This window comes from Schistocerca gregaria, chromosome 5 (assembly GCF_023897955.1).
Source record: "Schistocerca gregaria isolate iqSchGreg1 chromosome 5, iqSchGreg1.2, whole genome shotgun sequence".
Classification (NCBI taxonomy): Eukaryota; Metazoa; Arthropoda; class Insecta; order Orthoptera; family Acrididae; genus Schistocerca; species Schistocerca gregaria.
The window spans coordinates 69,113,452-69,129,687 of NC_064924.1; the positions used below are offsets into that span (position 1 = coordinate 69,113,452).

A 16,236-nucleotide genomic window follows, 5' to 3' on the forward strand; every position below is an offset into this window, starting at 1 on the left:
GTAATATGTAGAGCGATGCTGTATATTCGTAAATTCGTCACTTGAAACTGGTTCTTGATACTTTGTTAGGCTAGTATGTTTTCACAAGTTAGTTGGCTCCTGTTTTCCCTCTCCTTAGTTGTTGTGGTCTTCAGCCCTGAGACTGGTTTAATGCAGCTCTCCATGCTACTCTATCCTGTGCAAGCTTCTTCATCTCTCAGTACTTACTGCAACCTACAACCTTCTGAATCTGCTTTGTGTATTCATCTCTTGGTCTCCCTCTACGAGTTTTACCCTCCACGCTGCCCTCCAATGCTAAATTTGTGATCCCTTGATGCCTCAGAACATGTCCTACCAACCGGCCCCTTCTTCTTGTCAAGTTGTGCTACAAACTCCTCTTCTCCCCATTTCTATTCAATACCTCCTCATTAGTTATGTGATCTACCCATCTAATTTTCAGCATTCTTCTGTGACACCACATTTCGAAAGCTTCTATTTTCCTCTTGTCCAAACTATTTATCGTCCATTTTCACTTCCATACATGGCTATACTCCATACAAATACTTTCAGAAACGACTTCCTGACACTTATATCTATACTCGATGTTAACAAATTTCTCTTCTTCAGAAACGCTTTCCTTGCCATTGCCAGTCTACATTTTATATCCTCTACTTCGACCATCATCAGTTATTTTGCTACCCAAATAGCAAAACTCCTTTACTACTTTAAGTGTCTTATTTCCTAATCTAATTCCCTCGGCATCACCCGACTTAATTCGACTGCATTTCATTATCCTCGTTTTGATTTTGTTGATGTTCATCTTATATCCTCCTTTCAAGACACTGCCCATTCCGTTCAACTGCTCTTGCAAGTCCTTTGCTGTCTCTGACAGAATTACAATGTCATCAGCGAACCTCAAAGTTTTTATTTCTTCTCCAATGATTTTAATACCTAGTACGAATTTTTATTTTGTTTCTTTTCCTCCTTGCTCAATATACAGATTGAATAACATCAGGGAGAGGCCTGAACCATGTCTCACTCCCTTCCCAACCATTGCTTCCCTTTCATGTCCCTCGACTCTTATACCTGCCATCTGATTTCTGTACAAATTGTAAATAGCCTTTTGCTCCCTGTATTTTACCCCTGTCACCTTTAGAATTTGAAAGAGAGTATTCCAGTCAACATTGTCAAAAGCTTTCTCTAAGTCTACAAATGCTAGAAACGTAGGTTTGCGTTTCCTTAATCTATTTTCTAAGATAAGCCGTAGGGTCAGTATTGCCTCACATGTTCCGACATTTCTACAGAATCCAAACTGATCTTCCCCGAGGTCGGCTTCTACCAGTTTTTCCATTTGTCTGTAAAGAATTCGTTTTAGTATTTTGCAGCCGTGACTTATTAAACTGACAGTTCGGTAATTGTCACATCTGTCAACACCTGCTTCCTTTGGGATTGGAATTATTATATTCTGCTTGAAGTCTGAAGGTCTGTTGCCTGTCTCATACATCCTGCTCACCAGATGGTAGAGTTTTATCAAGGCCGTCAGTAGTTCCAATGGAATGTTGTCTACTCCCGGGGCCTTGTTTCGACGCAGGTCTTTCAGTGCTCTGTCAAACTCTACACGCAGTATCGTATCTCCCATTTCATCTTCATCTACATCCTCTTCCATTTCCATAATATTGTCCTCAAGTACATTGCCCTTGTATAGACCCTCTATATACTCCTTCCACCTTTCTGCTTTCCCTTCTTCGCTTAGAACTTGGTTTCCATCTGAGCTCTTGATATTCATACAAGTGGCTCTCTTTTCTCCAAAGGTCTCTTTAATTTTCCTGTAGGTAGTTTCTATATTACCCCTCGTGAGATAAGCCTCTACATCCTCTAGCCATCCCTGCTTAGCCATTTTGCACTTCCTGTCAATCTCATTTTGAGACGTTTGTATTTCTTTTTGCGTGCTTCATTTACTGCTTTTTTATATTTTGTCCTTTCATCAATTAAATTCAATATTTCTTCTGTTACCCAAGGATTTCTACTAGCCCTCGTCTTTTTACCTACTTGATTCTCTGCTGCCTTCACTACTTCATCTCTCAGAGCTACCCATTCTTCTTCTACTGTATTTCTTTCCCCCAGCTGTTTTCACTTCCTCTAACAACTCCCGAAATTTGGAGGAAAAAGTGATTCATACACACCTAACATACAGATTTATCTCATGAAAACTTTATCTTTTCACTATAATGACGGTAGGTTTAGGATGTTGTCTGCAACAGTATCCCAACAAATAACAGAATTTTATCGCTTCAGTCACACTGTTATTATATGTTAATGCCACAGTGTGTTTTTAGAGTATGCTTTCATTGTCAGTAGTCTTGCAATTAATTTTTAAATTGGTGTGTATCTACTCTATCAGCAGAGTTTTCAGAACCTTCATCATGAGTTAAGACAGTGTGCCAGATTGGAACTCAGACACAGATACCTGTCTTCTTTGAGCAGTGCACTTCCTTCCCTGACAGATCAATCCAAATGAAACTACCGTATTTACTCGAATCTAAGTCGCACTTTTTTCCGGTTTTTGTAATCCAAAAAACCGCCTGCAAAGTAGGCGGAAGTTTCGAAAAATGTTGGTAGGTGCCGCCACAACTAACTTGTGCCGTCAAATATACAGGGTGGTCAGAAAGTGTGAAATGCTTGTAGGGATGTTACACGGCAGGTTGTACTGAGACATAAATGTTAAGAAAGAAATTCGATACGTTGCTCCGTTTCCGAGTTATTTAGCATAGAATTTAGCCAATCGCGGCGTCGCGCGCTCGCATTCAAGCGGTCTGCCAGGGGCGGTGTTGCCCAACGATTGCTTTGTCTCGTTAGTTGAAACTTGAATTTACGCTCAATGCTAAATAACTCGGAAACGGCGCAACGTATCGAATTTCTTTCTTAACATTTATGTCTCCCTACAATTATTTCACATATTTTCTGACCACCCTGTATGTAGCGCTACACAGGCATGCTTTGCAGGCACAAAGATAAAGACTGGCGCCCAAACCTCTGCGTCGGTAAATAAATTAAAAAAACAAAAAATGTTGGAAGACGAGCTTTTTTCTCCACCCCGAGTTTCTATCACTGCATTTTCATACATTATCCAACGAAGTAAATAAAAATTCCGTATTGTTCATCTTCGAATGTAGCAGCGTTTCAAGTTACTACGACTGGCAAGACGGATGTTTGTCAATATGGCCAACTCTACGTTCTGAATTTCTTCCTACCTGTGAGAAGAGATGGTTGCTAATAGGAACTTTTATGAATTGTGAATCACATGCAGTATTCTCTTCACCATAAGAATAATACGAATATAAACTTTTTGCCATTTTTTTTCTTGTGTTTGCTGCTATCTCATTTAAATCCTGTCCGCCTAATAAACTACGAAAGTAGAGTGAGACAACAGCAAACGCGGAAGAATATAAATATCGTGTCATGTTTATATTCGTATTATTCTTATGCCTAATAGTGAGACAGTCAGAAATGAAGCACAGCAAGTGACTAGATTTTTAAATCTAAGATGACTCTAATTTCTGTGCAGAATGTAATGTACTAAAGAGGCGTCTGCAAAGATTTTCAAACGGAGAAAAATATTCGCTAAACTCTCGTTCAGAACATCATCTGTCATACCCAGTCTATTATTTGGTTTTTGTTGATCATTATCAAAGAGAGCAGCAGTGTAAGTAACTACAAATAGCAGTCTCTTGCCATGGTTTCGCTAATGAGACAAGTCCTGTCTTTTTTTTATTGTAAGCGGCGGAAGCGCGCACAAAAGCAAGCCGTGCCGCGAGCGGCGACAGGCCGTAAACACTCATTATCACAATGTGACAAACAATACACAGTACAGTAATGCATTTTCAGCTGAGTGACGTAAAGACCTATAACAAAGAGAACGGCACTTATCAGATCAAAGAAAAATAAGCAATCGATTCAAACCAGACGAAGCACGTGGAAAAGGAAGGGTACCAGTATAAATACGGACGGAGCGCCTGACGCATAGCAATGGCTACCTGATAAAGCTTAACTGCTGAGTTTATGACTCGAACCAAACTACCTGTAGCTGTATAGTCATTCATTCGACCTAAATTGTCTCTCATATTACAATGGACCAACTTCGTTTCGATTTGGGGGTGCGGCCTAAAACTTTTTTCTCCCCTTGAATTTCGAGTCTCATATTTCAGGTGCGGCTTAGATTCGGGAAAATATTTTTTCCTTGATTTCGACTCTCATTTTTCCGGTGCGGCTTAGATTCGAGTGCGGCTTAGATTCGAGTAAATACGTTAGTGACCTGTGAGAAGGATCATAACAGTGTTCAGGTTTAGGTACCAGTCAGGCAAACAGTTTTAGCTCTCTCAAGCATCATCACAGTATAGCTAAATGGTAAAAATGCGCCATCTGAGTGGCTTCTCTGATTTCTATAACTTTATTTTATTCTTACATACAGAAGTTACAGTCAAACAGCACTATAAAAGAGCCTTGATGGATTTTGAAAGTTGTGGGAAGCAGATAGAGGCAAGCTGGAACTTTGATAGGTCCAAGAAGCAGGCTAATTAGTGCAGTTAGTAATGTATTGCCCACAAAAGGCAAACCTCTGAGCTTCCACTTCAATCTAGCAAACAGTTTTTGTTGCATAAACTCTACTGAAGAATGAAAATGTCATCTTGAAAATGGTTTTGTTCAGTGGCGTATGTTGGGTGGTTAGATATATCTTTACCTTTAGTAGCTCATTTCTAAGTAATTTGTTATTAGTAGTTTATTCATCCAGTGGCAATGCACATGTTTAGAATGTAATGCCTCTGGGTCATGTCAAATAGATTTTGATACCAAAAATATAACGGTCAGCAATTTCTTGCTTTCAGACAAGTATAACATCCATGTTCAGAGAATGTCCAAAATTGTAAAACAAATTAAATTAGAAATGCAACTATCCTGGCGCAAAATGTGTATTCTGCTTACAATACTGTCCAGTATTTGTTCTGCTACTGTACAGAATAGTTTAATGTACATTTATTCAGTGTGTCAATCACCATAACCTAAAGACATGCAAGTATTCACTCAGTTCTTAATAGAATTTCAAAGTGGTGCAAAGAGTGTCAACTTGCATGTTGAGAATTGTGAACTTGTACAGTTCACAAAAAGCAAAAATGTAGCATCCTATAACTAAATTATCAATGCATCACAACTGGAATCAGTTAGCACATACAAGTATGAGGGAATACCTGTTAATAGCAAAATGAAATGGAATGATCACATAGGCTTAGTCATAGGTAAACAGGCCACAAACTACAGTTAATTGGTAGGATACTGCCTACTGGGAATATTCAGTAGTTTTCTGCAAATGATAAGGACTACAAAACTTTCTTGTAACTCTTAGAATATTGGACAAGTGTCTGAGACTCATCCCAAGCTGGTCTGATGCAGGATCTTGAATGAATACATGGAGTGACAATCAGAGATTATCTCAGGTTAGTTTGTCAATGGAAAAAAGTCACAGAGATACTGAAAAACCTAAAATGTCACACATTTGAAGATAGGCCCCTGCTATCCCATGAAGGCTTGGTTACTTAGTTTCTAGAAGCAGTATGAAGTGAGGAATCCGGGAATATACTTAAGTCCTTGAAGACCAAAATGGAAATTATTGTGTGCATAAAGGCATTTGCACAGCCATGTTTTATACACAAATGGAATGGGTAGAAGCCATAATATGTGGTACAGCGAGGAGTACGCTCTGTCATGCACTTAACACTAGTTTGGAGAGTATAGATGTAAACTATATCTCATGCTACAATATATTGGATCATCTACATTCAGTTTTTGTAGTTGTGAAAATCCCAGCAACTTGGTCCATTTGAGTATAGTCTCCATCAGTATCACGAATGTTGATCAACCTTCCCCTACAATAGAACTGTCATAATCATTCCATTGTTGTTCAAATTCTATCTTATGGTTGTGTGTAAAAGTGCTGTAGCCATATTGGCCTAAATCAAAATAACTCTGTGAATAACTCATGGCTCATCTTCCAGGAAATGTGGAAAGCCATACTATGGACTGATCCAACAGAATATTATTCCTTCATACTTCTTCTTATCACGTCATTACACTAACTGATAATACATATTGTTTATTCCATCTGTGGAAGGAGAAGAGCAGACATGTAACTTATTATAGGTGGTACATGAGTTACCCTTTAACAATGACTTTCCTGAAAGAAATAACAATAGAAAAAGCAAAAAGGAAAACTAAGACAGTTGCCACTAACATTTCTGGCATATATAATGAGTGACGCTGATTCTTTTATTTTTGTGTCAAAAAAGAAGCCATTCTATAAGAAGCAGGGCATAATTTTCCTTTTTACTATGCTCAGAGATTCTACAATTGATTTCGACTCCAAAACTCTAACATAAAAAAAATGGATTTAAGCACAAAAAAGATGTTATTAATGTTGGTTATGAACTGTGCAGTGTATAAACAGTATAAGGAAGTATGGAATAACAAGGAGATGGCCACTGAGTATAGTTTTACAATTATAGAATACAACAGTTGTTGTTTCTGTTTTTGTTGTTGCCTCCAGTCTGAAGATTGGTTTAATGTAGCTATCTACAGAAATCCATCCTTTGAAAGAATAACTACTGCAGCCTGCATCAGTTTGGATTTGCTTACTGTGCTAAGAGCTTGGTCTCCCTTTACAGTTCCCCTTCCCCCCCCCCCCCCCCCCCCCCCACACACACACACACACACACTTCTGTCCATAACCAAAATGATTATCCCTTGATGTTTCGAGTTTTCAATTATATTGAGCCATAGTCACGAAATACTGTTTAAAATGGTAAACCACTATTGTATTACTATATTTATCTTTGTACTATCTTAGATTTCGGCTTTTATGTCACAATCAAGTACAATGCTAAAAGTTGTTAGACAATTATTATGTCATATCTTTTAAGGCAGTCCAAAGAAGGTAAACAACCAAAATCTAGATAGTACAAAAGATAAATATAGTAAGACGCAGTCAAATGGTGGTTTACTCTTTGAAACTTGATGCTTAACTTTCATCGTATGCCCTATCAATTGATCCATTCTTGCAGTCAAGTTGTGCCATAAATTTCTTGATTAATTACTCGATCTACCCATCTAATCTTCAGCATGCTCCTGTCTCACCATGTTTCAAAAGCTTCTGTTCTCTTCTTTTTCTTTCATCTATGTTTCACTGTAGTACAAGGTTACATGTCAGACAAATACCTTCAGAAAATATTTCCTAACAATTAAATATTAAAAAGTCAAGTACTGTAGAGCATAATACTAATTTATAAAAGTCATAAACACTGAAGAAAATTTCTGAAAGCCTTATCACTGTGTTCAGAGAAACCACACCTTGAAAAGAAAGCTGTGTCCTATTGCAAAGTTACAAGTTGAATCTTGCAAAATGTTTCAAGTGTCAGTTATATGGACATATCAAACTTGTCTGTGAAAGACAACTGACTGGTTAGAAGTGCAGCAAGTTCTCTTCCCCCAAGCCAGTATGAACTGGTGTGTAGAGAACAATTTCATTCTGGGAAAATCTTTCATTTATTAATTTAAATGTCTATTCCCATTATATAACAAAAGGAAGTATTTAAACATTCAGAACAGATATGCAACATGGAGACAAAACTTACTCAGTAAAAAGGAACAAAGTAACTGTATAATGAATTATCATATTATTCAAATTACAAAAATGTAAAATTTAAAGTATCTCTTAATCAACAGCTTCTAAAAAATTCTTTTGCAGGTAATTCAACAATATTATGAAAAGATAGAATGCTAGTCACCATAAAGATGACATGCTGAGTCACAGGCAGGCAAAACAATAAGACTGTTATACATTGCACTTTCAGCCAAAGCCTTCTTCAGAAATGAAATACACAAGAAACACACAAACATTCAAGCAAGTACACCTCATGCACATATAACTGTAATCTCCAGCCACTTTGGCCACAAACCAACAGTGTCAAATGGAATCAGCAATCTGGAGTGGGGTTGGGAAGAGGAAGGATAGCAGGGGATGGCTGGGAGAAGAGAATTGAGTCCTGCCTGGTGTAGTATCGAGGGGTTATATGGTGGCAGGACAAGGCTGTCAAGTGTGTAGCATCAGGAGAATCGGTGAGCGAGAGGGGGTGATGGGAAGAAGAAAAAAGAAGAGGAGCAAAGAGATGGAAAAGACTGGTGAGTGCACTGGAAGTGAACGGTGCACAATGAGGGTGAAGAGATGTGAACTGGGAGGTGGTGAAAAGATGCAGGGACAGAAACTGTTGGATGGAGGGTATGGGGAATGTAGGTTACCATAGGTTGAGGCCGGGTGGTTCTGGGAGTGGAGATTGTGTTGTAAGGATGACCTCCGTCTATACATTTAAAAAAATCTGGTGATGGAGGAGATGATACAGATGAGCTGGGTTGTGAAACAGCCATTGAAATCAAGCATTTATTGTTCAGCAACATATTGTCCTGCAAGATGGTCAACCTTGCTCTTACCCACACTTGAGCAGTGGTCATTCATCCTGGTGGACAGCTAGTTGGTGATCGTACCAATATAACAAACTGAGCAATGATTGCAGCAAACCTGATGTATGATGTGGTTGCTTTTACAGATGGCCTTGCCTCTGATGGGAAAGGATAAGTCTGCAACATGACTGGAATAGGCAGTGCTGGTGGGTGGATTGGATGGGTCTTCCAACTGGATCTTTCAGAGGGATAAGATCCCTGTGGATACAGGTGGAACTGGGAGTGGCATAGGGATGGACTAGTATGTTGTGGAGGTCAGATGGAGAATGGATCACCACTTTAGGAGGGCTGGGATGGATCTTGGATACGATGTACCTCATTTCAGAGTACTATGATAGATAATCAAGGACCTGACGAAGAATGCGGTTCAGTTGTTCCATTCGCAGGCGGTACTATGAATGGGGCACTCCTTTGCAGCTGGTTCCTGGGTTGGTGGGAGGACTGGGGGGTGTTTGGGAATATGGCAGGGGAAATCTGTTTCTGGATCAGGTTTAGGAGATAGCGCCTCTCTGTGAAGGCATTTTTGAGATCTTCAGCATACTGGGCAAGGAAGTTCTTGTCACTGCAGATTTGCCGTCCCTGGGTGGCCAGGCTGCAAGGGAGGGATTTTTTGGTGTGGAAGAGATGGCACCTGATGAAATGCAGGTACTGTTGGTGGATTTCATGTGGACAGAAGTGTGAATAGAGTCATCAGTGAGGAGAAGGTCGACATCCAGGAAGGTGGCACACTGTATTGAGGATGACCAGGTGAAGTGAATGGCAGAGAATGTTTTAAGGATGTGGATTCCAGATCATGAAGATATTATCAGTGGACCATGGGTTTGTGGTTTTGGGAGTCTGGGAAGGTTCTATATGGATGGCCAATAAACATGTTGGCACAGGAGGCTGCTGTTTGGGTGTTCATTGATGTGCTGCAGACTTGTTTGTGTACCTGCTCTTCAAATAAGAAGTAGTTGTGTGTTAGGATGAAGTTAGTAAGGTGTACGAGGAATGAGGTAGTGGGTTTGGAGTCTGAATAATGTTTTGAGAGGTAGTGTTCAGTAGCAGCCATGGCATGAGGGATGTTGGTGTCAAGGGAAGTGGCATCAACAGTGATGAGTACGGATCCAGGAGGTAAACAGATGGTGACGGTGGGGTTTTGGTGAAGGAAGTGGTTAGTATCTTTGATGTGGGAGGCTAGATTTTGGGCAGTTGTTTGGAGAGGTTAGTCAGTGAAGGCCAAAATTCTTTCAGTGGGAGCACAATAACCAGTAACCACCTACAGTGGTGCATGGAGGATTGTTGGGTTTATGGATTTTGGGAAGCAAGGAGAAGATGATTGTGTGGGGTGTTACAAGAGAGGAGGGAAATGGATTCTGGGAAGTGGTTGTGGGAAAGGCTTAGGGCTTTAAGTGGTGCTTTTGGGTTATGTTGGACTTCTGGGATGGAATCACTATGGCAGAATCTGTAGGTGTACGAGTCAGATACTGTATTTATATGAATCTGATGCACCACCGGATGTGATGTGCACCCCAGTTTTAAAAATTAAATTAATAAGAAAAAGGAATTTTGCCACAGGGCTGGTAGAGTATTTTGTATTGTTGAAATTTATTTTACAATGCTAACTTTATTTCAAACAATAATGAATGTATACATAAACTATGAAAAGCAACAATAATTTATTTTTAAGTTTCTCATTATGGTAATAAGTGACATTTTCATTGGTAAAAAAGAACGCCTAACTTGGTTAACTACATGACATACGAAGAAAAATACTGTAAATTTTGGCTGTTACTCATCATTATTCACTAATATCGTCATTACTGGAAACCTTGGAAGAGTCTACATCAGAAATAGATTCATTTACTCCTTCCCTGCCATCCTCGATGTTGTTGCGGAACACATCATCTTCACTGACATCCTGCATTTCTTGAATGATTTTACGATCATTGGTGCTTTGATGTATTTCCAGGCAGCTGAAACCCAGTGCTCAATAATGTAGGGTGCAGCACGTTTAATTTTTCCTGTCAGACTCAGGTCACAATTTGGTTCGCATAACCATTTTTTGTACTGTTCCTAAACGTAACAAGATTTATTTATACTAATGCCCAGGGATTATAATGCAGAAGTCATTCCTCCAGGAATAACCAGGTTACTGGGTAGGCAGTGGATCTTCTTTTTTACATTGTTAGTGAGATGACCATGAAATGCATCAAGACAAATCATTGATGGTTAATTGGAAAGCCCATCAGGATGGAGTTCCTACATGTTTTGGAACCAGTCAAGCATAAAAGTTTCAGTCATCCATCCCTTCTCTTGATGGCATCATCAGGGAATAGCTTTTCATTTTATGGAGTCTTGTGGTTTGTTTTTCATTTGAAGATTAAAAAAGGAGGAAGTTTGTTCTCATCTGCTGTGATTGCCAGCATTATGTTGCACACTGTTTTTCACACCCAGATGTTTTGATGGTAACTTCTTTTGTAACCTTCTTGTCAACCGTGTAATTACATGGCATATCAAACCAAACTGGAGTCTCATCAGCATTGCTTATTTGGCCCATCAAAAAATTCTTGTCTTTCCAAAGTGTGATAACATACTGCTGAAATTCTTGAAGTTTCTTCTCAAAATCCTGTGGAAGCTTTTGGAATATTGTTGTACAGTGTCACAGAGATAAGCCCGTTTGTTTCATAAAGTGATCAACCCATCCCCGGCTAGCCTTAAACTCTTGCTTCGGTATATTAAGAGCTGCAACTGCCCTTTTGCTTTTTTTTTTTTTTTTTTTAATTATGGTGTCAATAATCGCAGATTGCCCATTCTTTCTCCTTTCTCAGACGAATTCCAAAACATTTACTTCAACATCAGGATGACTTCCTTTGTGAGGTCCAGTGAATTGCTTTCTAGTAGTGGTAGTTACAAATAATCCCATTTCTGTTTCTTCTGTAATCAAATGTTAATCTCAGCTACATTAAGCACTCTTCCTGCCCATCTGTTACCATATTTTTTAGCATAAAGATATTACTTTACACATGAAAGTAGCTACATACAATATTCTTCTCTGCTTGCCTTCCATTTCACGACTACCTAATGCAAACACAATGCAAAGTATTGCAGTAGCCAACAATAACGAAACGAGGTTAAGAAGTACAACAGTGCATTGTAATGTATGAGACAGTACCTTCTCTCATCACAGTAATGGATTTTGTCCTGATGCCTGTAAACAGAATTCAGAACTGGAAACATAACAGCTTTTTTTAACTCAGTAGCCTCTTACCTGATTTATGTCTTCCTTTCTTTAATTCATAGATACTGTACCTACATTTCCTTGCTACAGTTTAATAAATGTTTTGCTACTTCAGATTACACATGGTAAGAAATACCTGTAAACAATTCAAATTTGTACTCGAATCTAATGTGCCATCGAATCTTATGTGCATCCCAATTTTGAGGACTTTGTATGGTAAAAAATTAGTGTATACTAGATTCGCATAAATACGGTAATTGGCAGAGGTCTTCCACCAAATAGTATCTGTTTTGAGGCTGTGTATGGCTGTTCTTACTTCTGCTGAAATATTTATGTCCTTAGGAAGAGACCTGGAGAAGGATACTGAGGCCAGATTTGAGGTAAGGAATTCATGGAAGGTGACAAGGGATTGGTTAGGTAGGAGGATCACAGTTGGATGGTACTATAAACTGGGAGAGCCAGAGCTCAGTGTTGGGGTTGGGTTGGCTTGTGTTGGAGAGATTGGTGGCAAAGAAGTGTTTCCATTGCAGGTACCAGGAGAAGTGTTTCCATTGCAGGGATCGGGGAGAAGGAGAGTAGGTCTTTGACTTGTCAAAAATGGTTAAATTTTGGTGTAGGGCTGGAGGCAACTGCCATATTGTGGCCAAGAGGAAAGGGACCACCCTGTGATACAACATGCAGTTGAACATAACATGCTTGATTTTGATGGCCACTTCACAACCCAAGCCATCTGGATTCTTCCCTTTATCACCAGCTTCTCTGAATTGCATAGGCTGGAATTATCCTAAGGACACATTCTCGCCTTCCAGAATCACCCTAGCTGCTTCAACCTACAGCAGCCTGCTGTTCCCACATTCTCCTATCCCTTCTGTCTTATCACCTCCTCCCAAATCACATCCCTCACCCACATTGTGTGCCACTCTCAGCCAATGCACCTAAGAATCGTTTTGCCCTTCTCTGCTCCTCTTCTTTTCCCCTCCCCATTTCCCCTCCCCTCTCCCTTCCTCCCTCACAGCATCCTGACACTGTACAGCATCCTGACACTGTATGTGGCAGACTTGTCCTGCCATCATCTAGAGGGAAACATTCCACGTGGGAAAACTATATCTAAATACAAAGATGATGTAACTTACCAAACGAAGGCGTTGGTATGTTGATAGACACACAAACAAACACAAACACATACACAAAATTCAAGCTTTCACAATCCACAGTTGCTTCATCAGGAAAGAGGGAAGGAGAGGGAAAGATGAAAAGATGTGGTTTTTAAGGGAGAGGGTAAGGAGTCATCCCCATCCCGGGAGCGGAAAGACTTACCTTAGGGGGAAAAAAGAGCAGGTATACACTCGTGCACACACACATATATATCCATCCGCACATATACAGACACAAGCAGACGTCTGAATATGTGCGGATGGATATGTGTGTGTGTGTGTGTGTGTGTGTGTGTGTGTGTGTGTGTGTGTGTGTGTGTGTATTGCAGCTCCAAAATACATATACTTTGGTCATTAATTTCTCTTCTCACTGTGTATCATGAAACTTCTGGACTCAATTAGAGAGGAGTTAAAAGCTTTTACTACTATTTTCCCAATCCATGGTGTATCATGCAACTTCTGAAATTAGTTGAAAAGAAGTTAATAAAAACTGATAAATGAAAACAACTGGCTTGATGCTATTATCTTATTACCTTCCATTGTTTGTCATGCAGACAAATGTCCACTCTTTCTTAATGATCAATGACAGCAATTAGACTGAGAACTAGTTTTTTCTCTTTTAAAATATTTGGTATTGGTGAAGATTCTTTCATTTATTTAGATGTACAGAATTAAAATGAAATGCAGACATGTAATGCTTAACAGCTGTGACTGTGTTTTGAAGTGGTATTTGATGTCTGTTAACAGGTGGTTTAGAGAAGATAATGATCAGCTACAACCTATGGCTGTTGGTGATCGTGTGAGTGTGCTAGCTGCAGGTTTAATGCGAATCAGCAAAATACGTCTTGAGGACCAGGGAAAATATTTATGTTGGGTAAACAACTCAGCAGGTGAAGAAACTGTACAAGTAACACTTACAGTGACAGGTAATATTAAAAGTGGAAAAGTATTTGAATCACATGTATAAGAATTATTTCAAACTGAACTACTTATGTGCTGTCATTTAAAACAAAAATTAAGATGCAGGCATATTTGACTTATTATGTAACAGCAGGGTAATGTTGATGTTGATTTGTTGTTAACATTTTTTTTTTCTTTCCAGCTCCTCTCTCAGCACATGTGCAGCCACAGTCACAAGTTGTGGATGTAGGAAAGGAAGCATCATTCATGTGCATTCCTGGTGGATATCCCATAACAAGAGTTTCTTGGTATAGGAATGGGAAACCTATTGTGCCTGACTCAAGGTTTGAGATAACTTCATCACCTGAGAAATTATCTGTTAAGCCACTGCAGAAGGAAGACCATGGGATGTATCAGTGTTTTGTGAGCAATGAATGGGAGATGGCTCAAGCAACAGCAGAACTTCAGCTTGGAGGTAAATCTGAGTTTCTACTGGGCTGTCAGTGAACAAATGCATTTAATAGTTTCTTCTTTACTCCTCCCTGAATCCCATGCTCACTATACTGATGTAATTTTCCATTGCAACATGTCCCATATTTCTCCAATGGATCTCTGTACTCACTTTTCTACACACCCACCATTAATCGTTTTACCTTCCCTTTCTTTCTGTACTTTATCCATTTGCTCCTTTCTGCTATTTCTCTATGAGAGTATTATTTTCTGATTATTTACAAAGAGACAGCACATATAAATAATCAACCCTAGTTATTTCCATTTTCTTGTTATTGCTGAATTGTTTGTACCTGAACCTATATACCCTAATTCTATAAATATATCATTGCTTTAACTTTCATAACCTGATGTGGAATCTGAGAGACACTGCCTATTAACAAGCTCTGCATACTGGCACTGATGGATCATTCAGCATCAGGGTGCCCAGCATTGTGGAAAACAGGGAAATCCCTGGGAATTTTTTTGTTCTGGGAAACCAGATGTAACTTGGGGATTTTTTGTGTCTTGCCTAATAACCTTGGAAAGACCATGGTACCTGATTTGATTTTGGTCAGAGGTATTCACTTGCCTTCTGCAGTTCTATGCTCACCTTTCATCATCAGCTCCAGCCTGGCCATGCTACTGTGGTTTGTTGTTGTACCATGGTTTTGAGAGTTTGTGATGTGATGGAGGTGGAGGGTGGCATGCTGTTCTAATTTGCGGTTGGCCAGTAGGAGGATGCTCTGAACAGCCAGTGTGGATGTGAGAGAGGAAAGATTGAGGACTTTTATTAAGGATAGGAGTTGACGGGTGTGTTCATTGGCTGAGTTGATGTGTAGGTGAAGGATTAAGTGGGTGAGGGCAATGGATTTTCAGTTTGGAACTGGTATAGGGACTGATGGAAAGAAGGGTTGCAGCCAGAGATGGGAACTTTAAGTGTGAGGCCTTTGGGGGTAATACCAAATGTCAGACAAGCCTGAGAAAATAAAATATGAGAGCATAATCTGGCTAGGGTGAGGGCATGTTTGCAGAGGGAATGTAAATAAAACTTAATAGTGTCGTTGTGTGGGTGTTGTGAGGGTGACATGGTATTAGAAGGTGGAACATGAGGTTGAAATGAAAATGAAAATAAAAATATATGGGGAGAGATAAAGGTGAACTAGAAAGCAACTGGAGATCTGGTGTGAAAAAAGTCGAAAAAATGTTGGTTAAAACTGGTTATGTTGATGCTGTGGTGAACTTGGGTTGGTAGACAACGATATGCATAAAGGTTAGGTGGTTGTGTTACCGCCAAAACATGTTAAAGGATGGAGAAATTAGTGAAAATTTCGAAAAAACTACGTGTAAATGTACTAAAAGGAGTGGGTTTGTGGTGGCAGATTAAGAAAATGAGGATAACAATTGTCTGACGAAGAAATAATTACGTTAAAACCTGTGGGAAGCGGCTAGAAAGGATCAGTGACGTGGGAAAAGCGGAAATGGAAATAAAGCAAAAGTTATTAGAACTAGCCGAAATGGTTGTTTAATAGGTGAAAGAAACTGTTAGTGAACTAGAAACGGTTGATTTTATAGTAGCGGTAGTGTTGAAAGCAGAAAAAAATTTTTGGTTATGGTTTGGAAGTGATTCACCTGGTCCTACTCCAAAACCCATGCCACTTTCCTTGACGTTGACCTCCATCTGTCCAATGGCCAGCTTCACACGTCCGTCCCCATCAAACCCACCAACAAGCAACAGTACCTCCATTATGACAGCTGCCACCCATTCCACGGCCCCTTCCCTACAGCCTAGGTAATCGTGGCAAACAAATCTGCTCCAGTCCAGAATCCTTGAACCATTACACCAACAACCTGAAAAAAGCTTGCACATCCCGCAACTATCCTCCCGACCTGGTACAGAAGCAAATAACCAGAGCCACTTCCTCATCCCCT

General features: G+C 39.6%; 1 protein-coding gene across 1 annotated transcript in view; it reads left to right on the forward strand.

The window, feature by feature from the left end:
* The window catches only part of LOC126273226 (Down syndrome cell adhesion molecule-like protein Dscam2), a 376,826-nt gene that overhangs the window by 125,315 nt on the left and 235,275 nt on the right, over positions 1-16,236 (forward strand). Inside the window, exons 7-8 of the mRNA XM_049976769.1 lie at positions 13,663-13,841; positions 14,018-14,290. Coding sequence (XP_049832726.1) covers positions 13,663-13,841; positions 14,018-14,290 — 452 coding nt within the window. The remainder of the gene's footprint in view (positions 1-13,662; positions 13,842-14,017; positions 14,291-16,236) is intronic.